Consider the following 24,344-nt stretch of genomic DNA (forward strand, 5'->3'; position numbering starts at 1 on the left):
CGAGGTTGCCCGCCCGTGGCAATGTGAAACGCTGCCACATGTTTTGAGCAGATGCTCTCATTGTGAACTTGTCATAACAATTTTCAAAACAGCAGCGAATGGGACAGTTCGGTTCCTGTTCATGGCAGTAAAAGAAGTTTTCTAAGTCGTGTCTTTAAAGCGGCGTTAATGTTGCTGGAAAGATTCTTGATGATATAGTGTTTGCTGTGAAATCAAACCACAACGGAAATAGTAATGAAAACGTGGCGATTGATTTTTCCCGTGCCGGTTGGAGCTAGCGTTCCATGGCCAGCTCTATTGTTTCGAGGTTGTTTGTTGACTTGGTCGTTATTTGTTTTACGTAATTTGAAATCCCCACGTGCATTGTGAATTGTGGTACAGTCATGTGCATTTTAGCACTCAAGAGTAACGCGACATCCAAAAATTCTGCGTTTTTATAATTACGACAAACTTTTAGGAGAAAAATAGTGCTTTAATTTTTCAATAAAGATAGTTGTGATTCCTTCGCAATCACGGCATCGTAGTCGTGGTTGCTATAGCTTCCATTTTGCGTGGAAAAGATGGCCTGCTGCATCGTCGTCCAAAAACCGCTGTCTAGATCGCGAATTGAACATCGCTACTCGGTCACAGACCTCGTTTCTACCCCCCCACCCCCCCCCCCCCCTAGTTTTCACTGTACCACGTAATAAAAGGTCTTTAAAAATTCGGTGAGCGGTTTCACCATGAAAAAGTTTGACTTGTTTTGCACTGTGTTGCACAACGAAAACTTTTGAACTAACGATGATGGCTTATCCCACTGCATTTGTCACATTGTGAAACCTTTAGTACATTACTCCACTACTATACAAATTTGCTTGCTGTGCGCAGATATAAATGAATCAATTTTATACTTTAAAGTTTCGTTCCATGCTGAATTTCTTACCTGGCACAAGATATGCCTCGACTGACACACACACACGGTAATCTTGCACATCAAAGTTTGGGTAACCAAACCATGATTCCTTTTTGAACGTCCACAGCGCATTCATCAGCCGGAATACCTCTTTTATTATGACCTTGTCTGCTTCATTCCAGGCACATTGTCATTACTTATTAGAGTTAGCTGGCAATCTTTGCAAAGGAGCCATTTTAACAGAACTTGCTATTTTTATTTTTTACACGCTTAAGAGCAACTTGCACGCTCCAGAGTTTCTAACTGGATAACCTACCTGACACAGGAAAAAAATGTTTGGCTGTAAAGGGTTAAAAAACAGGAATGTTTTTTTTTTGTACAGAATTATGCTTTCTGTAGAGGTGATGTTAAAGTGTCTGCATGGCTTAAAGTACTTTCAGAAATATGCAGCAAAATTGAATTCTGAGTACAATAAATTTGAAGTTTTCTTGAGGAAGCATCCCCCCCTGCCCCCCTCCATAGTTAAGTTGGTGCAAATCCCTCATCTTGGATCCACCCCTGTTCTGAAAACCTTGCATATGATGACAGATACCTGCTGCTTGATTTGGTTGGAGTTTCAAATGAGAACAATCCTTAGTTTCAATAAATTCGATCGACCGAAACTTGCATGCCTGTTAAACACAGCTGAACAGTTGGAATCAGTTCCTCTAAAATCCAATTTGACAAATATGATGTCAAGTATGCGAGTTTACGAATTATACACACAAGTGCTGCATACACTTGTAGTACTGTATATTATTACATCACTTCTGATATGTGAAATATACGACCATTGTGCGCGATCTGCTCGACCATTCTGGGAATAATTATTAGGTACATAGCACGTCAAATCCCGAGAATACATGTTATATCAATATACGTTGTGTATAAAATTAAATCTTAACCACAACCTTAACCATCCCACCACAACAACACAGAGAAAAAAAAAACATCAGTGTAAGTCAGTATATATGTTCCGACTAATTGTTTCTCATTGAGGAAAAAGCATCAATGGCCTCTAGACTCTTGTGAAAGTTTGATAAAAATCCAAAAGCGTTTCAGCCTCGTCCTCTTGTTTTAACGGCTAAGACTTGTTCCAGATTTAGCGATGTGTTGTAAACTTGCACCCTTGCAACTCTTCCTCTAAAATGTCTGTTATCATCAGCTCTCGCACCAATTCTGACAGGATCATCAGTACCCAGGGTGAAGACACCAATATTTCTCTGAGCAACCTCTGTCCCGTTGACCCACATCCTGTTAATCCCAGTGTTGTAATCATAGGAAACGCCTACATAATACCACTGCCCGTTAGTCAAAGAATGACTTGACAAACTATCTACATTAGATCCATCTCTTTTATTTAAACGACAAAAGAACGCTGCTCCAACTATCCACACGTGAAACTCCCAACCTCCGCTAGGTCTGTAGTTGAAGAGAGGCCCCTGTTGTCCTTCAGGGTAAATCCACATTAATAGCGTCATAGAATACTTTATGTCTAATCCACCATTGTTTGGGAGTTCGATGAAGCTTTCATTGGTACCTAGGAACTGGTACGATCCCTCTGGATTCCCATATGGTCCCTCTACAAGCTGCACATTGGAGGGAATTCCATCGGGTTGAATGCCCATCATGTCTTTAGTGGTGTACGCTGAGTTAAATGGGTAAAGGGCAACTGCATCCTGTACATCTAGTTAATAAAGAAATAAAACAAAATTATGGTGGTTAACACCCGGCATGATCGAGCTGCTATCAAATTGATTATAAGATATGGAAAAAGTAGAAATGGAGTAGTAGTTCAACCACTGCGAATAGCGCAATCCCTTACCAACGTTACATCATGGTAAATAACAAACCTATTATCTGGCATCTCAGTCCTTTGATATACAGGCTTGTACAATTGCAGCGAAATGTGTTCACGTCATCAACACATGATCCATCATTCAAACATGGACTGCTAGAACACTCGTCTATATCTACGACGGATACATACAATTTAGAATATACCGACGTACATTAAAAAAAGAACATTAAACTTAAAACCTCGCAGCCTATACAAGACAAAAAACCTTGACCGTATGAATCTGATTTGTAATTGATATACATTTCATTGTGTTTTGCTTTCATTGTGATAATAACCGCTTATTATTTGACCAGATTGAGAAGACTAGGATTTCTTGACAGTCTTAGCATTTTATACTGATTGCGAAATGTCCTGCTGGTTGCTAACTCTTTGCAATCCCAGATGGCAGAGCTCCATTTATCCTTATAAATTTTACACTTTGAAGTGGTTGTCAGTTAACAAATTACTTCACTTTTAATTGAATTCCCATTTATTCCGCTTTCTCTTGCTTTGTCATAATCCACCATACCCACTCCTCAGGATGTAACTGACGGCTTCGGCATATAAATCCACTCGAAGGGTGTTAGAAATTCAAAGTTAAACCTCAACTGAAAATGGTATCTGAAGTAAAAGATTAAGTTACCTATTTTACAGTGATCCCCTTCGTATCCTGGAGGACAAACACATCTGTTGTGAAATAGAAGTCCTAGTCCCAGTCTCTATTTAGAGCACGTGTTCGCCGGTCTATGTATTGCCTCGATTTCATGTAATAAATTAGAGTTGTAGTTTGTACAGCCATGTTGAATGTGTTCATTCACATTTCATTAAATACTAAAGCATAACATGGTGTCAGAAAGCGGAGAATAATGAATCAACTCCCACCACCGAAGCCACTATCATTCGAGGGAAATGTTGCAGAGAATTGGAGACGTTGGATTCAGCAATTCAGGCTTTTTCTCAACGCGACGGGCTTCGACAAGAAACCAGCGAAAGTACAGTGTTCGACCTTGTTAACAGTTGCCGGAGAGGAGGCGCTGGAAATCTTTAATACATTCGGTCTCAGCGATGAAGACAAGGATAAGATAAATGTCGTGATCAAGAAATTCGAAGAATATTGTACGCCAAAGAAGAATGTAGCATACGAGCGACATGTGTTTAACACGAGGGTACAAGGAGCGACCGAAGGAATCGATGCTTACGTCACGGAACTGCGCAAGCTTGCAAGAAACTGTGAGTTTGGAGAATTGCATGATTCTATAATTCGTGATCGTATTGTGTGTGGTATCAGAAGTAACGAGGTCAGGAAACGTCTTCTGCGAGAAAAAGATTTAAATTTGGATCGAGCAGTTGAAATGTGTAAGTCATCTGAGATTACTGAAAATCAGGCGAAAAATATGGTTGTAGATCAGGATGACCGAGAGGTGCACTATGTGAAAGACGATTCCAAAAAACCACCCGGAAAATCGAGACGGGGAAATGGAAAGCACAACCAAACAAAGAAACCGTTCAACTGTAGAAGATGTGGAAAAGTACACCAGCCTATGAAATGCCCAGCCTATGGTCAGGTTTGCCACAAATGTAAACAAAGGAATCATTACTCGAAAATGTGCCAGTCTAAGCCAAGGGACAGTTCAAAACAAGTAAGTGAGTTCACATGTGATGATTCAGATACAGATGAGTTGTTTATTGGGGTCTTGGGAACTAAACCACTGACTCAGAAAGATTGGATGCAAAGTGTAGTGATCAATAAACTCCAGGTCAATATGAAGTTAGACACTGGTGCTCAATGCAATGTTTTGTCGTATGCGTTGTATTGTAAACTGACACGTGAGAAAATGAAGAAGTCGAAAACCCGACTCGTGTCTTATACAGGCCACAAGATGCCAGTGATGGGTAAAGCTACACTCAATGTGAAACTTAGAGGAAAGTCCCACCCTGTTGAATTTCAAATAATTGAGCATCCAGCCACTCCAGTAATTGGTCTTCAAACCTGTCATGATTTAAATTTGGTCAAGAGAGTCAGCTCAGTTGATACCCAGGGGGAGGAAAACCTGTCCAGTGACAATAATCAAGATGTCAATGAAATCCTCAAGAAGTATGAAGATGTGTTCGATGGTATTGGATGTTTGAAGGGTACTTATCAAATTAAGATTGATCCTAATGTAAGTCCAGTGGTACATCCACCTCGCAAAATACCTTTCACTCAGAGAGAGAAAGTCAAGGAAGAACTTGACCGCATGGAAAAACTTGGTGTTATTCGTAAAGCCGAGGAACCAACTGAATGGGTTAGTTCTTTAGTAGTCGTGGAGAAACCAAATGGTCAGGTGCGATTGTGTTTAGATCCTCGAGATCTAAATAAAGCTATCCAGAGAGAGCATTATCCTATGAAAACTGTTGAAGAAGTTGCAGCTGAATTGAGTGATGCCAAGGTATTTAGTGTTCTTGATGCCACATCTGGCTTTCGGCATATTAAGCTTGACGAGAAAAGTTCAGAGCTGTTAACATTCAACACACCATTTGGTCGATACCAGTACCTGAGAATGCCATTTGGTATCAACTCAGCCCCCGAGATCTTTCAAAAGAGAATGACTCAAGCCTTTGAGGACTTGAGTGGAGTGAAGACAATCGCTGATGATATTCTTATCTGGGGCAGAAATGAAGTTGAGCACAACAATCGCCTAGAGCAAGTGTTGGAACGTTCAAGGAAAGTTGGACTGAAGCTCAACCGAAGTAAAATGAAGATTTTGACAGCTGAAGTTCCATACATTGGCCATGTGTTGACATCCAACGGATTGAAACCAGATCCTAGCAAGGTGCGTGCAGTGGAGGAAATGCCATCTCCAGCAGATAAGCCAGCACTTTTAAGATTCCTTGGAATGGTGAATTACATGGGTAAATTCATACCCAACCTAGCAGACCTAACTCAGCCACTAAGAGAGCTTCTGCACAAAGAGGTGGAATGGCATTGGTCCGAAAGACAAGAGAAAGCATTCCGAGCCATTAAAGAAAAGTTGACAAGTGATGCGACACTCCAGTATTATGATGTTGAAACTCCCCTTACAGTATCAGTAGATGCATCATCCTATGGACTTGGGGCATGTTTGCTTCAAGAAGGTAGACCAGTGTGCTACGCATCCAGATCACTTAACTCTGCTGAAAAAAATTATGCGCAGATAGAGAAAGAACTGTTGGCAATTGTGTATGGTTGTACCAAATTTCACCAGTATGTTTATGGCAAGAAAGTAAAAGTCCAAACCGACCACAAGCCTTTGGAAGCCTTGTTCAAGAAACCATTATTCCAAACACCACAGAGATTACAGCGAATGATGTTAAGGTTACAGCGTTATGACCTGCAAGTGGAGTATGAACCAGGCAAAAACTTGTTCATTGCAGACACTCTAAGTCGTGCTCCAGAACAAAGCAATGAAACTGCAGCCAACACAAAGGATGAATTTGAGTTACTCACCCTTGAAAACATGCCAATCAGTGAGGTGAAATTGGAAGAGTTTAAAGATGAAACAAGGAAAGATGAAACACTACAGAAGCTCAAGACCACAGTGAAAAGTGGATGGCCAGAAAGGAAGTCTCAAGTAGACCCTGAGCTTCGCGAGTATTGGAACATTAAGGAAGAAATTTCTGTGTGTGCTGATTTGCTAATGAGAAGTGACAAATTGATTGTACCTATTTCGCTCAGAGATGAGATGCTAAGAGTAATACACAGCAGCCACTTAGGCATCGAGAAGTGTAAACGAAGAGCCAGAGATATTTTGTTTTGGCCAGGGATGAACCAACAGATAGCAGATGTGGTATCCAAGTGCAATACCTGTAACATGTACAGAAATTCTCAAGCAAAAGAACCACTCAAGAGCCATGAATTACCTGAAAGGCCATGGCAAAAGATCGCAGTTGATTTGTTTGAACTTGACAAACAAGAATATGTGGTTATGGTTGATTACTACTCAAAGTTCTTTGAGGTGTCCCACTTGCCTAACAGTAAAAGCAAGACAGTGATTAACCACATCAAACCACAGTTAGCAAGATATGGAATACCTGAGGTGATAGTCAGTAACAATGGCCCTGAATTCAGTAGCCATGAGTTTGCAGAATTTGCTAAGGAATATGGCTTCAAGCATATTACCTCATCACCCAGATACCCACAGAGTAATGGTCTTGCAGAACGAGCTGTGCAAACAGCTAAGAACCTTATGAAAAAAGCAAACGTTGAACGAAAGGATTATCAGCTTGCGTTGCTTGACTACCGAAACACTCCAATTGAGGAAATTGGCCTCTCACCAGCACAGATGCTTATGGGACGTCGAACTAGAACCAAACTACCTACTACACCTGTACTGCTAAAGCCACTATATCCAACCGAAAACATCAAAGAAGGTCTCAGTCGTCGGGCAGAAATACAGCAGCAGTATTACAACCGAAATGCGAAAGTTCTGAAACCTCTGAATACAGGAGACACTGTTCGAGTTAGAAAGCCAGGACAGAAAACATGGACACCTGCGGTAGTTACCAGGGTAACCGAAGCGCCAAGATCGTACGTTGTTGACTCAGAAGGAGCAAGCTACCGAAGAAACAGGCGCGATCTGATTAAGACAACTGAAGCAACCAATCAGCAGCAGGATCTAGAAGAATCCAAAACCAACACCACCAGTCCAGTCCATGATTCCGCGAGCTCTGAGAAAGTCAGTTCCAGTGGTCGAGTTATCCGACCACCTGTTTGGTCCAAAAACTATGTGACCAGTTAGTGAGAACATTTCATAAGTTGTTACCAGACTTTGTTGATATTAAGTGAACAGTGTGTCTGATGCAAGTCATGAACATTACGAATAAGTCAGATTTTTATGCTCATTTCTTGTAGTTTCGTTTATTTTGTTGCATGCAAGATTTTTGTTAAAAAAAGGGAGATGTTGTGAAATAGAAGTCCTAGTCCCAGTCTCTATTTAGAGCACGTGTTCGCCGGTCTATGTATTGCCTTGATTTCATGTAATAAATTAGAGTTGTAGTTTTTACAGCCATGTTGAATGTGTTCATTCACATTTCATTAAATACTAAAGCATAACAACATCGGTATCCTTTGGGTTGAAAACCAGTTTGGCACGTGCTACTGTCTGGACATGGATTGCTCTCACAGGCATTCTAAACCAAAGAAAGGCCGCGTTCAAGCAAACACATACGGAAGCTAAGCCAACTTGGCGGTAACAAACACAATGTTGGGCAACACGATCAGATTGAGACCAAAATTAAACGACCTAAACCGCGCGTGGAAGAACCTTTCAAGCAGCCTTCGCACGACAAACTATTGGCCAAATCGTGTTGGCAAACTCAATTTGGTGTGTGTGAACGACACAACAACGGCAAACAAGTTGGCCAACTGTTGGCGACAAATTATAACTTGTCTCTATTTTCACCAACCGTTTGCCAACTTGTTTGCCAACTGTTGTTGTGTCGTTTACATGCACCAACTTGAGTTTGCCAACATAAGTTTGCCAACTTTAGTTTGACATGTGAAGGCCGCTTTAGAAAGTCAATTTCTGCTGATACGTAAGAAATAACATCAACTGCTGTTCGTTTGTTTTCATTTATAAGCATCCACGACGCCCCTTGCTATAAGCGTTTTCAACACCCGAACACATACCTGTAACCAAATGAATTTTAACTGGCCTAAGAACACCGCGCAATCTATATCACTATGCCATAGAGCATTAGACTTATGTCACCCTTGGTGACCTATTTTTAAGTTGTGTTTCTTACCAGAATGTGTCGATAGGTATATCCTTCCTTTGTCACAAAATCGCTGCTGGCGACTTGTAAATAGGTGCGATTGTTCAAAGAGCAAGATGGCTCATCGCTTTGTACTGGGCCGTAGTTATAAGACACACATTTAGGTTCGTGATAGCAGCGTATCTCGCACAGGTCTTCGTTCGGCGCTGCCAAGCTTCTGATCAAGTGGTTATTGAGAACTTTATCCTGGGTTCGTGGTTCGAATTCAATTATCCTGCAGCCAAGTGAAAGAGCTGTATTTTTAAATAAGAAAAATATGCGTTGGTTCACCGTTTCCAAAAGTGAGTGGACGTCTGAGACAGTGTAAGTTTCATCGTTTAAACTGAACAGGTAGAGTTTACTCTCACCTTTTATGAGTACTAATAGAAAGCCTAGTAAATACAAGTTTGAACACACTGATACACCATGTTTATTTTTATTATTTTTATTATTTTTATTCTGTTTCAGATAAACTTTGCAGTTGCTGAGCAACCAAACCCTGTTGGAACGCAGCTGCCAAAACATCGCTTACGGGTCGCGCTTGACTATGACCCTTGAACTTTCATGGAACGTAATTTATCGCCAGTATAGATAGCTCACATAAAATTATAATTGAAAAAAATATCATTTTTATGTAACATAGAACCTTCAAACCGTATTTCGTAAAAAATAAAATACATTGGCTGTTTCATAACTGTTTGGTAAACTATCCTGGTATTTTGTCTCAGATTATACAACCTGTTATAGCCTTTGGATGCGTAGGTAGCTGTGTTTGGAACGACTCTGTTGTTGTAGGAAACGGAATCCATTTCACACTTCGTAATAAAACTAAGTTTACGCCTTCACTTTTTGCCTGTATATGGCTTTTATATTCAGATGAATTATTTCATTAATAAGACCATATAACTCTATTTTTTTTTAAATCGTCATCTACATCTAAAAACTAATCGTTTGACGGTTTTCAAAAGGCTTTACAGACATGTTATAATTCTTAGTAAGGGTTTGAGTGGTTCGAATTCCAATGGTTACCGCGCAACATCGACCTAACGCCCCGAATAAGTTGTTTGTTGATGTAAAATTTGCTACAACGTCAGTATTTTTATCAAATGAAAGCTATTAAAACTGTGCAAGAAAATTGATAGACGAAGATGTCGTTGACTTGTGATGCAGTTTGCAAAATTAGTTCCCCCCCCCCCCCCTCCATTGGTTTTTCACTTTAGTTTGATTTTTGTTTAAAAAACCATCTTACAAGGAATACACATAAAGATTATGACACATCATAAGTGCGAAAAGATCTCAAATAAATCAATTATGTTGTGCTGCGTTGAGAGGAAAAGCCTTAAAAAGGCGAGAGACCAGCACTTCCGTTAAGCACATCTTACTAGTTAACTAAGGAAAATTACCTATCGAACTTTGAATTTATTTTTGATGTTTTTTTCTAGCTTAGTGTGAGGATATGAAAGCAGAAAGAAAAGTCTTGTAAACTGAGACGTAATTTCACTCACCTTGATAAGCTGCAGCGATTAACAAATGTAAAATGTAAAGTTTTAGCTTTGCCATCATTCCAACTCGTAGTCGAGAAAATAAATTGTTCTGAGCTAGCTCCTCGAGATTTGAATCGTTTTTAACTGGAAGACTGTGACAAGTTGCGTGACTTGTTATGTGATATCTAACCACATAAGTTTATGTTATTATTGACGATTCAGACAATCAAATGTATTCATGCGTCATTGCACAACCGGTGCTCTCAGATTACAGGGACGTCGCAGAACGTGGGGAGACTCGACGCAATCGGCGTGTTTGATTCTAATAAATCTCAGATTACAAGGAATAGCTAACAAGAATACTTGGTCTTCTTACAAAGACCAAGTGAAATTTTCTATTGATCTCTCTTTCTGCTGATTAGAAACTCAAAACAAAGATCAGTTTGCTAAACCAAAACACCTGCCATGCACCTATGGAGCGTTTTGCAAATTAACAACGGGGGTGTAATTGTTTTGGTGTGTGACTGTTTAAGAGTGCAGAACATTACAATAAGTAACCATGGCGGCACAGTTATTTCTTAAACTTGGGACCAATGAGGTGCAAAATATAAAGGCGGTTTGCTGGAGACCCATTAATATTGCAAGTCAAACTAGGTTGCTGTAAACCACAACAAACAGTGCAATTTTAAAAAGATATAAAAAGGAATCATTCCCAATCTAAAGGGGGACGAAATCATTCCCTTATCTAAAATAACTGACTGGGGTTTAAGTTGTGACTGTTTTGTTTCGGTTGACAACATTTAAAGCCCGCTCTCAAGAAAATACCTCCGAATCTGCTTTGTTTAGGGTTAGGGAAGTTCACGTACAGTTCAACCTCTCGTCACGGACACCTCTGTAATACGAACACCCGATCTGTCTATTTGGTGTCCGTATAAACAAGTTCAACTTTACCCATAGCTTGTGTTGAAAAGCAAGTCAATCTTAGGAAGCAACTTGTAGATACATAAGCGGTTTACTGTTAACTTGTTCCTGTGCTTTGATAACCCCAACAAACAGAAATGGAATAAATTGATATTGCTTTATTTTTTTCTTCTAGATTTAATTATCTTCACTTGGTTCGTTTGCAAACTTTTATCTTTGATGAGTGCTTTAGAGCAAGTTTGTAGAAGAATCGAACAAAAATGTTTTTTGCGGCAATTCTAAAAGTACAGGGATTTCGCTCATCTTCTGCATGAAGGTAGTCCTTATTAAAACTAAAAACGTTATGTTGTTTTTTTCTTCAAATATTGTTATTTTTCTGAGAAAAACGAAATTTCCGATTTGACGTCTAGACTCGATTCGGAGGGTACAAATTGGGTTGAAAATCGACCATTTTCATTCGCTTCGCATGTCAAAACGATCATGCGCAGAAAAAAATACAACCAGTTTATTGCATAACTCTTCCTTGTCCAAGCAAGCACAGTTTCAAGAGTTTTGGTTTAATCTAATTATTTAACGGTAAACAAAACCAGACTATTCTCACGCGAAATTAAAGTCGCTCGGTCAAAAGAATCGTCATTTTCACTATGTGCCATATCTCAGAATTCCTTGGGAACGAGACTGTTAATGAAGCAATTTTTTACATTTCACATATTATCACATGAATCCTTGACCGTGCCCTAGCATATTAAAGGCTCGAGACTACGTCCTCGCCTAAAAAGAGGGAAAAGCATATAGGAATTAATTAGGCAAACAAACTACATCCTCGACCGTAATAATTCTCAAAGCAGCCAACAATACGTTGTAATTACAGGGTTTGGCTTTTCCTTCTCACAGTGTAATTCTGCACATGTAGCATGGTTTCCGCCTGTCAGTGTTGAAAGCGCTAATAAGGTTAAGCTACTTAATTCCAATTTTGCTTTTTTTTTTCATTTTTTTTTTTTTTTTGCAATTAGGTGTATCTTAAATCACCTGTTAAATTGACTTTTGCTCTAACACTTTCGACAATATGTCTTTATTACGACATTTTAAATGATATCACTGGCCTCTTTACTAGAGCACGTGCAAGGGTTATTTTAATATTCTTTTGCCGCGCTTCAATACGACTACCTGTATATTATAGGGACAAACTATCTCATAAGAGAACCTCTGAAAAACGATTATCATTCCAAGAAAAATAGTAAACATGTTGCTCTCTGCTTCCTATTTAATAAAAACCCCTGTTTTTTTTTTTTTAATTAAACGAGTGCTGCATTTGGTGCTATCATCAAATTTAGCGGATAGCAAAACCACAATTCCTAAAATGAGCGTAATGCTACGTATTCATAGGCCATTAAAATATGGTTAGATTCCACATTGCTGTTTTGAAATATAACTTGCTTTTATAAATACTTTATAATATCATTTTGTCTTATTGTTTTGTTTTAGGTGATGGTGGAGTTGCAAAGGTGATGATAGTGTACATTCGCTGATGACAGTTCTACATTGGCTGGTTTGCGTATACGACACAAGCATATGAGTGTCCATACGTACGATAAGCTAAGCATGATGGCGACATACGCAGTCACAATACAACATTAATCCTTCGGCGTAATAATAAATAAAGAAGGTCAACTTTCTTACATGGACAGGCCTTAGATTTTCACCATTTTAACTAAAAAACAGCTCAGCACAGCACAGGTTCATTGGATTATTGTTTCTTGTTGGTTAGTAAGGAAAGCTTAGCTACTTAATAACGCCTTTAAACTGAAACAATTCTCAACTGGACTGAGGAAGATTTGTAACTTTTTGGTGAAATTGAATAATGCTACCACGCGCTTTATGTAGACATAAAATACTCGATCCTCCCTGCACCAAAAAGACCAGCCACTGACGGGAATTTAGTTCATGAAGGTTCATGAGATTAAAGAAACTACGACTATGAAGTTTAATTTTAAACCTTTTTAATGTGAAGTCCATGGTCTTTTCTCGCAAGAGGAGTTCCACCATTATTAGATGACACGCTGCATGCGTTAACAATAAGTTTGCTGTAATCACTTGTCTTCAATTGCAAACAGCACAGGCCAAAATTGAAAAGTTACCCTTCTGTAAAGTTGCTATCTGTAATTAGCCAAAATTCTCAGTAAAGTAGTTCTTTTCTGCTCACCTTTGTTGAGTGCGTTAATTCTTGGACAGTTAGATTTGATTAAAAAAACGGTTTAAGAATAGACTGGTCAAGAGCTTGGAGGAAATTGTATGTAAATTATCAAGAATACCCGAAAGTTAACCGATTTAAGAGGCTGTCTCAAATTCGCGTCAAAAAATAGTTTGAATGGAACTCTTGTAACTGAAAAACTTTACCGAGGCTCAAACTAAAACAGATTTGGTTTGATTCAAAGTGATTTTCTGGCTGCGTTAAGAGCCATTAAATGTTTTGCCCTTTCGAGCCCGCCGCAACGTCTGAAAAGTTAGAAATATAGGCATTTTTCGAGCCGCTGTCAAATATGTCATTCGCAGAGAACACCGACAATTTTTATATTAATTTGCTTATAAACATTTCTAGAAGAATCAGTATTGGGATATTCTAATTCTCCGCAATCAACTAAATGCAAATGTCCGTAAAATTTCAACTGCTATTATTGATTTTTTCCTTTCATTTTTTTTCCGAGCCTTTTCTTGTTTGCATAGTCAACACTACTTCACTGAACTCCAATTTTCTAAGTGGTGCGAAGGGAATGTATAATAGTATTACTGTATGTGTGAATTTAAATATACATATATGCATATACGAAATGAATGTTAATTCTGACTTAAAGACGAAATTGCTTTAACAGGTGGATTTTGAACCGAGATGATTTATTGAAGTTACAGTATTGGCAAAGCGTTCCGAGAACGAAATCGTCTTATCTTAATTTTTTTTATATATTTACTTCTTTTACAAAAAAATATGCAGTATTTAGTGTTCTTTTTATTTTGAGGATAATTCTATCCTCAGAATTCTCAATTTTTCAGGGCGTACTGGAAACAGATAATTAGTCAATCCACCAGTTGAACCCTTAACTTAAAGAACTTCATTAGCATGGCACGAGCACCTCCGGTCATCATGTAGTGCGGAAAATAACATTGCGTTCTCAGCCAATTGCTCATGCGAGGCATGGTAGACGTGCAAAAACCATGTAGCGCGGTAAATAGCATTGCACTCTCAGTCAAATGCCCATGCTGAGGCATGCTTATGTACAAAAACCATACTAAAGTGAATTTTGTATCCGATAGTATAATGTAGGTATACCCAATAAGTCTGTGATAATTTAAAATGTGAATTTTACAATCTTTAAATAAAAGATAAAGATTACGCACGGACTTTGTAAAACTTTTTTTTTTGGTAACAGGAAATTAAGTTTCAGTAACAGTGTCTTGTGAACGAAAGGAATAATCTTCGTGGAAACGAAACCTAAACTGCTGGACATAAATAAAGGCTAATTCTCATTGGTGCGTGACGAAATTTAAAGTTAAGCAATATTATATAAAAAAGTGTGGTTAATTACTTCATAATAATAACCAATGAAGCCTGAACTTCCTCATGAAAGAAATGCCGATGACGAAGTTGAAAAGACGTGCTATTGGCTAACAAATGCCCGATATGAAAAATTAATTACATCATATAGAAGGTAAGGCCTGCTTGACTCGAGTTGTTTCACGTCAGTTCGATCGCATCACGAACTTATTTTTTGTAGCCACTTTGAAGGACATGGCTTCTTCAATTCATTTCTGTGCGCTATTTCTGCTTTTTCGTCTAAATCCTGTTTCATCCTGTTTGGATGGTAAGTTTCCTATACTGTTTTGATGTTTTCTTCTTTTATCGCTGCAGCGAATTAAATTCCTATTCACAAAATAAACATAGAGGTGTTAATTTAGCTTAAACAGCTCCTATTTATTTGGAACGGCGCCGCAGTTTGTGGGTTAACTTTTTTCGCGCAATTTAACAGGCAATTCCTTGAATATTAGTTTTTGTTTTTGCTAAAAGGCTTTAAAAATGTTGATATAAGATTGCCTTCTGGCGTAACTTATCATAAAGTTTTTTTTATTTTCAGGCACTCTTTAGTTCGCTTCTTTGTTTTCAATTACCGCGTTGCAGAAAGGTGTTTACTGAGATAGCTCGATGAATACTGCAGTAAATTGTAATGTTATGAGACGTACTTCTAGTAAGTTTCGCCTTGCTCTCGTTGCGTATCTTGTACAGATCGAGTGAATGACTAATATGCATTTCCTGTCGAGTTTATACCTGATAAATTAGATGTTCCATAACAGGTGAATTGCCTAATGTCAACGGACTGGCGGACATAGCCTTAATTAAAAGATATATTTGGCGAACTGTAGCTTATTTATTATTACTGAATGCACAATATATTGATATAATTTTTATCCTATTCGTTAACACTTCTCTAAACGGCAAATAAGGTTTAACAACTTCCTAATCCTTTAGCATGCCGATTTTCCATGTAAATAAGGAGAAAATAAAACGTTTTTATCAATCGCGTTGCCTCGCCTGCAAAATAAATATAAACAAAATGGAATATTGTAGTGTACTACCCGAGGAATTTTGCCAGAGATAGTACAAACACATCAACTGGATCCAACGAAGCCAAATCGAAACCAAACTGAAGCCAACACAACACAAGCCAGTACCACTGAACCAGACACCCAGGTCACCCGGCAAAACCAAGCCAACACAACCTGAATGAAAACGAAGACAAAAACCAACCAACGCACAGTGCGAAACCACAAGTGAATATTGACCGCAAGACGTTTACACTACATCACTTGGAGTGTTTAGATCAGTAGAACGAACATGGCCACAGTGTTGTTCCGATTTCACGAGTCCTTAGTCCAAGTTTTTTTTCATTTTGTTATTTGTTTGCAGGTCAATGTCGTGAAATGAAGTTTCCGTCCTCGTTATTGTTCGAAGGAGAACGTCTGATGAACCACGTGATAGCATCAGGCGGTGTAATGAACAAGGATATCTGTGAATTTCAATGTTACATGGAACATAACTGTGTCAGCATCAATTTTGAAGTTAGACCAAGCATATCAGGAACACACAACTGTGACTTAAATAATTCAACTCATAAAGAGCACGAGAAGGATCTGGTGCAAGCAGCAAATTATGTATACCATGGAACAAATGTAAGTTGTTTTAGCCATGATATGCTGATGTCCGGTGTCATCCCATAAAAATTCTGTAAAGCGCATTGAGCTTTGTAAATGCGCTACATAAGCACCTATATCATCATCATCATCATCATCATCATCATATGTACTTTGTTAATAATCATTATTTAAAATGAAAAACGATTGCTGCTCAAATAATTATTTAAATTTGGCAGAATTATCTACATTTGAGTACAGAAATAATCAAAGAGACAATGCGCAGTCGATTTATATTTAAAGAATAGTTTTATATATTTTTCTTTCTTTATATGGGGAGAAAAGTAAGGATATGAAAGCAACTCATCTAAACCCGTATGCAGTGGCGTTGCGTGCATTTATTTCCGAAACAGGCCAAAGTAGACCAATTAAAATATAACGACGATTCCAAAGTCCTTAAACTATTTATTACTTTTAATCGAGATTAAAAACAGAAAGTTAACTTACGTTGTTATAAATGTTCTTTAACAAGATTTATGGCCGTCATAGCGGCGTTAGATAAAACATCCTCTAAATAACCATAAAACCGAAACAACAAGAGAGTTTGCTCTTGTACGTCATTGACTGTTTTCTTGTTTTTAAGAATGCTTGTGGTAAGGCTCCCTGCAAGAACAACGCGATATGTCAATCTGGATTTAAAAGTAAAGGATATCGCTGTTTATGTACTTCTGGATTCACTGGTGAAAACTGTGAACATGGTAAGAAATAACTTTTTTTTACCATAATTATTATGTAACCGTATTGAAACTTGGTGTGGAAAAGTTTGACTGTCTTAAAAAGAAGGAAGAATTATGATTATTAAAAATATTACAAATATAGGTAGGACATAGTCTGTGCCTCACTCTGTACATTAGGATGCAAATATCCTGCAAACGCCTGTTCATTAGTGTTGATAACTCAGCTCTTTTGAGTAATTATCATAAATATTTTATATAGCTCTAAGTACTTTAAATTCCCTTTCTACATATTTTTTAATACCTATTAATGCCCGATTCTCTCTATAGCGTGCGCCTGCAGGTAATTATGGTAGTTGTATTCATCAAATCATGCACGAGGTCGCGCGAAACTAAGCCACGATGAATATAACTACCGTGATTCCCTGCAGGCGCGCGCCATAGAGGGAATCGGGCATTGTGTCCCCAAATTAGTATGGGATTTTCCCAGGCTATGTGGCCTTCACACATTAATAAAGTTTATCTATCTATCTATCTATCTATCTATCTATCTATCTATCTATCTATCTATCTATCTATCTATCTATCTATCTATCTATCTATCTATCTATCTATCTATCTATCTATCTATCTATCTATCTATCTATCTATCTATCTATCTATCTATTATTTTTATTAGTAATATATAGATTAAGGCAAGCCTAAAAGCAGAGCTCCCCAGTTATTTCCCCTTAAAATTTTTAGACTGTTTTTTATTCATGTTATTTACGTTATATATGATATGTATCCCTTTTCACCATGAACAACAGCACCAAATTAGAGCAAGAGAGGATAATGGGACAGAGAGGGACTTAGAGGGCGTTGGCCGGGATATGTCAAAGACAGAAAAGTTATTTTTAGATATGCGGACGTCCACAAAAGCGTAGTTCCGGTTCTAGTAAAGTCAATAAATCGAGCCAGTGTGACATTTGTTTTATCGGCTAATTAACATTCAGCATGTCATTTTTAGTGGGCATTTTACAGGCGTTTAGAGTTCGGCAACGATATTAATGTCAATGATAGATTGTATCGGAAGCTTTCCAAAGTAAGCGTCTTCTGTAGATGCTAAATAAAAATCGTGACAGGCCTACACCAAGAGAAAATATTATTTTCTCTTGCCTACACAGACTCCTACTGTTTATTATTACTATTTGCGACCTGATTTTTTAACCGCTGTGTCTTATAAGTATCGCTCTGAGAAGCGTGTCTTTAAGCGATCATCAGTTTGCTTTTTTTAATGCGACAACATAGGATAGGAGGCTTTCGAAAAAGGCCTTCTCCTTCTGCATACTATAATTATTATTGGGAAGCGTTTTAGGTCAAATAGACGTTTATGGCACTCCAAAAGTGTAGACTGGAGGTCACACAAGTCTGCATGCTTTCCTGCAGTTTGTAGACATTAACACCTCTCTCATTTGCTAAATGATTTTGCCCGTGCGGTTTGATTTGGCTGATATCATTTTGCAAGATATGTTTTAATCTTTCAAAATGTTCGCCCTGGAAGGACTTTGTCGGAAACTTTCTTTGAAAGTGTAATTTTAATTTCTTTTGTGACGCCGAACCCGGCTGTTTAATTAACTTTGCTTGAAGGTGTGATGTATCTTATCACAGATGACATACCGGTATCTGTGTTTTTCCGGTTTCGTCTGATTCGTCAGAGAATGTCGAAAAATATATATATTTGTTTCAAAGAGACGCTGTGCCGTATTCGATCGGGCGTTTTGTCGCTTGAGCTCGAAATAACGGAGGTTTTTTATTCCCCTGTTCGCACGTATGGTCTGGCACCGCATGAATGAAATGTAAGAGTCTCTCTAGGCGTACTGGGGTCTGTTATCTGTTATCTGTTCTGCCTGTTTATGCAGGTTTAATATATATGGTTTTGACTTTATTCTTCGCGAGCCATTGGATTTGAAAAAAATTGTAGAATCTATCTCCTATTCCTAATATTTCCTGCGAAAATTTTATTTCACAACTCGCTCTCATCAATGAAACGTTTCCGCTCTTGTTAATGACATTTCTCACGCCTTGATCATAAATGGCGTGTGCGGAAGCCAAGAAAAAAACAGACACTTCCGTTTTGCACGCTGCTAAATATAACTTTTCTGTCTTTGACATATCCCAAGGCCTAGACTAGGAGACTACCTGTCTGTCCCATTATCCTCTCTTGATTAGAGTTAAAAAATCGATCAAAATTCTCTTTTTTATCGTGTTTACAAATATGATGAGGCTCTGTCTGGTCTTTCGATATATTACTATCAAAGAGGTTGCTATTAGAATATGTATAATCGTTTTCTTTGCATTGTCGGGTTTCACTTAATGAGCCCCATAACTGAAAACAATAAAAAAAACTTAGAAAAATGCTTAACAAAACCAAAGAGAATAATAATTGAAGTTGCAAATTAATCCAACCAGCCACGAAACAGACAGACAGACAGACAGACAGACAGACAGAAAGACAGAGATAGTAAGAAGCACAATTTTTAGTTCTTTAATCCGTCAAATCACCATTACATGTAGATATCGACGAGTGTACCATGAATACAGACGACTGTTCTCCTGACGCTGATTGCAGTAATGCTGTGGGATCATTCCAGTGTACATGCAACCCTGGATTTACTGGCGATGGTAAAACATGTCAAGGTTAGTTTGGTGCTTTGTGACCAATGAGGAAGGGCTCTTTGATACCAAGGAGCTGATTACTTGTAATAGATTCCTTTACTATTATGTACTTCAGGATTTTTTTAAATCGTCTTCTCCTCCTCCTCCTCCTCCTCCTTCAGCTCGACTACAGCTGCTTACCCAAGTGGAGCGAAAATATCTACTTAACGGATAAACTTACCTTTAGATGTTGTTGTTGTATTGTTATTCGTGTTGGGCGCTTTAGCCGAAGTTACTTGTTTCCCTCGGCGGGCAGGTGGAAAACTTGAGTAGCTAATTATCGACTAGAAGTTGATTAAAGTGAATGTAACGCACAAGCACAAGAGAAACGGTCAGAAATATCGACAGCCAGCCAGGCAGACAGACAGATAATTACCATGTGTAATTGTTAAATTCCATCAAATGATCATTTCATGTAGATATTGACGAATGTACCTTGAATACACACGACTGTTCTCTTGACGCCGGTTGCAGTAATGATGTGGGATCATTCCAGTGTACATGCAACCCGGGATTTACTGGTGATGGTAAAACATGTCAAGGTAAGATAGGGGCTTACTGACAAATGAGGGATGGCTCTCTAAGAATGACTGGTAATAATTCGCACCCTCCGAAAGGCGTGTTCACTGATACCAACAAGTTTCTTGATTTGATTTTTTTTCTAGGTTATTCCTTTTCGCTTCTGTACCTTGGATTTTTGTTTGTTTGTTTTTTTGTTTGTTTGTCGTCCTAGTTTGCTTAAGCTCCTTAATTGTTTACCCGTGGACGGCAGTGAGCGAAATATATATTCAAATGACCTTTGTATACAGCTGAAAACTCCTAAAATTCGCAGCGTAGGGATATCACGTCATGTCATTGTTAAACTTGTGCATGACTGCAATGCAAATGTCTTGTATTGGTCATGAAAATACAAGTTATTGAACTATCGTGATGTTCGCATTCAGGAAATATTGGCCTGGTTTAGTTTAGCATAAACTTTCGTTACTACAGTCCCGAGATATCCAAAGAAACTGACCCTGCTGCAGAATTCGGCGTACTTCTCGAACCTACAAGAACGCTCATTCTCTTCATGGAACAGGTAGCCCTTTGACAAAGGTGATTTATTGGATACTAACGTAAATTAACTTTGTCTGTTTCAGCCCTTCTGCAATGTCAATCCCCGTGGATCGCTTTTCAAGGATCATGTTATGCTCGGTTCACCCAAACAAATTATTGGGTTGGTGCAAACACAAATTGCAAAAGTGAGGGTGCCCAGTTGGTGATGATTGAATCTGCAGACGAAAACGAGTTCAGACAGAATTTTCTACACAGTGGTGGGGATTATTGGATTGGACTAACGGATGCTCAGACTGAAGGTGTCTGGAAGTGGTCTGACGGGAGTTTATTGACAGGATACGTTAACTGGGAATCTGGCCAGCCAAGCGATACTGCACATTATCAAAATTGTGGCGGAATAAGAAATACAGGTGCAAAGTGGCACGACAGGAGCTGCACGGAATGGAAAGGGTTTATTTGCAAAAAGTAACTGAGCCTTAGAACGAATTTGCCTCCGAACGCTAGACATGGTATCCTCTCTTTTTATCCTCTCTGTGTTATTTTAAATAATCTAATTGCCTTTCAGTTATAGGTGACTACTGGACAACCAGGGGGGGGGGGGGGAACTCCCTTTGTTACATGACTGAAAAAGGGGACATAGCGGTGCCGGGCAACCGAATTTGCACAGTAGCTATCGAATGGTTGCTAAGGACATAGCTTGACAAAGTCATTGTCTAGTTCGCATGTCTCCGTGTGCCGACTTTGTCCCCCCCCCCCCCCCCTCTGTGGACAACATACCCTGATGACATCACGTCGATAACGTTCGATTGTTAAAATATTCTTTTAGCGTTTTAGCCTTGTAAAAAGAAATCATTTTTACCTTTTAGCGAATGTTGCATTGTGACAGTTACATTACTAAGTACTGATTTGATAGTTTTATTTTTTTCTCAAAAGAAAGTATAGAAAAGCATTTTTTTTAAGTAGTACGTATCTATTTAGCAACTATTAACGTCCCGCTTTACGGCTCGGTAAATATCCGCCACTGGCCACCAACATTTAGGTGAAAAGTTGTTTCAGTATATACTAAAACAGTGAGATGATATAATCCAAAAGGGGTGTTTTAAAATCATTTACTATTTATTGGAGACGAATAGCAAAAGATATCTGAAGTTCGAGTTGCCAATCAAAACGGGGGAGTGCCGTCAACTCTGTTTACTGTTTTAATACATACTAACTAGGTTTAAAACCATTTGGGACAAATTTAATTAGACGTGTTGTTAACTCTCGGACGTACAAGGTGGGGGGGGGGGGGGGGGGGAAGGTGCCACCCCCATAAGGTTTTTTTCGAAATTTTGAAGAAAAGGATTTACTCTACAATGCTGAAACTTTCAGTAGCTGTTCATTTATCCCTGGCGGAAATTTTGATATGTCAACCATGTGTCCATGATATTTGACGTTGCTATGGGAACATCATAATTACAGGCAGGTCTGGCCAAAAGTCGTTAATTTCAACAGTTTCCAGTTTTTTTGTTTTTTTTTTTAAACAGAATTGTAAGATTTGTTCATTTTTACATCCATTAGCATACTGGAATGATTTTACACCAAATTTTGTTATTTTCGGATCTAAGATGGCGCCTCTTAAGATGTCACACGACGTTGGTCACAGCCAACAAAAATTATGTCATCTTGAAGAGTAAGGAAAAGGCTTTCTACTCAGTGCGTTAATAGATGAAAAACCCTGGGGAGGAGTTCCACCCCCCCCCCCCCTCTTTTACGGTGGTGGGGCTATGAATTTGATTGTACGTCTGAGGTTTAAGTTTTTCTTCGCATATTCTCCGATCCGCAGACACAAATTTGTGAATAGTTGGTTACAAACATACAAATTATAATAAAAAAAGATATCATACACTACGTAACTAATAAAGATTTAGGCAAGCCTAAAAGCGGAGCTTCCCATTGAAATGAGTTTCTTACGCTACAACAAAAATATTAATCTCGTGGCAGAACAACTCATGGCCCGTAAAAATTAATTAAGAGTTATTAATTCTCTGCTTTCTAAGAACAGCAAGAAATATATATGCTGGCCCAAAGATGCAAGACAAATTTAAATCGATCATTGTTAAAATGAATCTTAGTAACTATAATCTAAACTGTAAAGTTTAGCGTCGTGAAGAATCAAACAATACATCTTAAAATGATTCGAAATTTGCAGATAAGTCGCGATGTTAGAAAACTGACTAACCATTTTAGTAAGCAAGGGTGTATTTCGTGGCTCTACGACCTATGTTGCATTCGTTGTTTAAAGCGTGCTCTGCAACCGGACAGTTGTTTTATCAGCTGCGAGTAGTCGCAGTTTATCCTTAAGCACCTGGCCGGGTTGTTCGAAAGCCGATTAACACTAACCCAGGATTAAAAGTTAATCTAGGGTTCTTTTTCTCTTATATAAAAGCGTTTTTGATGCTTACGTTTTGTGGATTTTGGGATAATTAGACTGCAAAACTAAATGGCGGATAATATAAACAAAAAATATCACTGAAAAGTTGAAAAGCTAAAATCAACATTCGTGTTAATCCTGGATTAGCTTAATCGTGCTTTGAACAACCCGGCCCTGGTGATGATGATGATGATGACTATGATGATGATGATGATGATAAATGAAATGGTGACAATGATTGGAAACAATCTGATTAAGCGAATTCAGTATTTAAATGTAAATAATAAGTTATTTGCTAGATAATAACAGCAGACGAAATGCTCTCTGAGTATGCATAATAATTATGTAAAACAACTTTTGTAGCATTTAAAAATAATTCTTGAGGCCTACTTATTACATGCTTGGTATGCTGACCATACGTATATAACGCTGGTTCTGAATGACGCATAAAGCTCAAACGTGCATGGCAAGGGATTTCGATTTTCAACAATCGTAATGATTTTTGTTTTTCGAATTAACGATTTTGTCCGGGAAATACCATTAAGGAAAAAGCTAACGGGCAGTTTTATTTTAATTGAACATGATTAGGCACATTGAAAGCCGGAAATAATAAAATCATGAAAAACCTCAGTTTGTTCCAAAAATCGAGAACTTTATTTTGAAATTTCGCCAATTTCGTCAAAATGTCGTTTGTCACAAAACGTTTCTTTTCCCGCGTGATTGTTGATAATTAAATGTATTCCATGCAGCAAAGTTTGAGCTTTATTAGATAAAAAATAAACAAAGAAAAGTGTTGCACCAAACGTTATTCTAAGAATAGTATCTAATTTGTATCACAATGTTATAATATGTTAACTAAGTTTAATTCTATTGGTAATAAAGCGTGTTGTTGTTGATGTTGTTGTTGCTGATGCTGATATTGTTGCTGTTAATTTGAAACAGTGTTCGTGTTTTCGTTCAATCTTAGGCAGGCCCGTAGGGTGGGAGGGTTCGAGGGGTTCGGACGAACCCCCTAAATATTTTTAAGGTCGGCATTTTTAGGGGGTTGAAAAGATGAAAAAACTTAAACAAAACAAAGAAAAGACTGTGACCGGTCGATTGCATGGACGACTACCTTTCTTGTCAGGATTATCGGAGAGGTTTTAATCTTTTGGATCGGTTAATTGATGTTCGTCTTGCTTTCCATCCTAGTCGTGGCGTCCACGGCAATCAGAACTAGCGTTAGTTGGATGGATAAGCAACCATGCACATTTGTTGTTTTGTGGATATCTGGACAAAGCTCTTCGTCTAAGACAGTGTGTAAGCATTGCAAAAT

The 24,344-nt window shown here is 38.3% G+C and overlaps 2 protein-coding genes across 2 annotated transcripts; one reads left to right on the forward strand and one right to left on the reverse strand.

Annotated features, from left to right (window-relative positions):
* Positions 1 to 1,952: 1,952 nt before the first annotated feature.
* On the reverse strand, positions 1,953 to 3,055 carry LOC144657972 (uncharacterized). Its single transcript, XM_078518304.1, has 3 exons — positions 2,998 to 3,055; positions 2,785 to 2,904; positions 1,953 to 2,618 (listed from the first exon to the last, which is right to left on the reverse strand). The coding sequence occupies exons 1-3, from the start codon at positions 3,053 to 3,055 to the stop codon at positions 1,990 to 1,992; spliced, it is 807 nt and encodes a 268-aa protein (XP_078374430.1). The 3' UTR covers positions 1,953 to 1,989.
* An 11,637-nt stretch (positions 3,056 to 14,692) lies between these two features.
* Positions 14,693 to 21,085, forward strand: LOC144657973 (uncharacterized). The gene is made up of 6 exons (XM_078518305.1): positions 14,693 to 14,805; positions 15,906 to 16,168; positions 16,773 to 16,887; positions 19,420 to 19,542; positions 19,980 to 20,102; positions 20,700 to 21,085. The coding sequence occupies exons 1-6, from the start codon at positions 14,733 to 14,735 to the stop codon at positions 21,083 to 21,085; spliced, it is 1,083 nt and encodes a 360-aa protein (XP_078374431.1). The 5' UTR covers positions 14,693 to 14,732.
* The last annotated feature ends 3,259 nt before the right edge of the window (positions 21,086 to 24,344 follow it).

Source organism: Oculina patagonica, chromosome 6 (assembly GCF_052425735.1).
Source record: "Oculina patagonica isolate OP01 chromosome 6, crgOcupat, whole genome shotgun sequence".
NCBI classification, from domain to species: Eukaryota; Metazoa; Cnidaria; class Anthozoa; order Scleractinia; family Oculinidae; genus Oculina; species Oculina patagonica.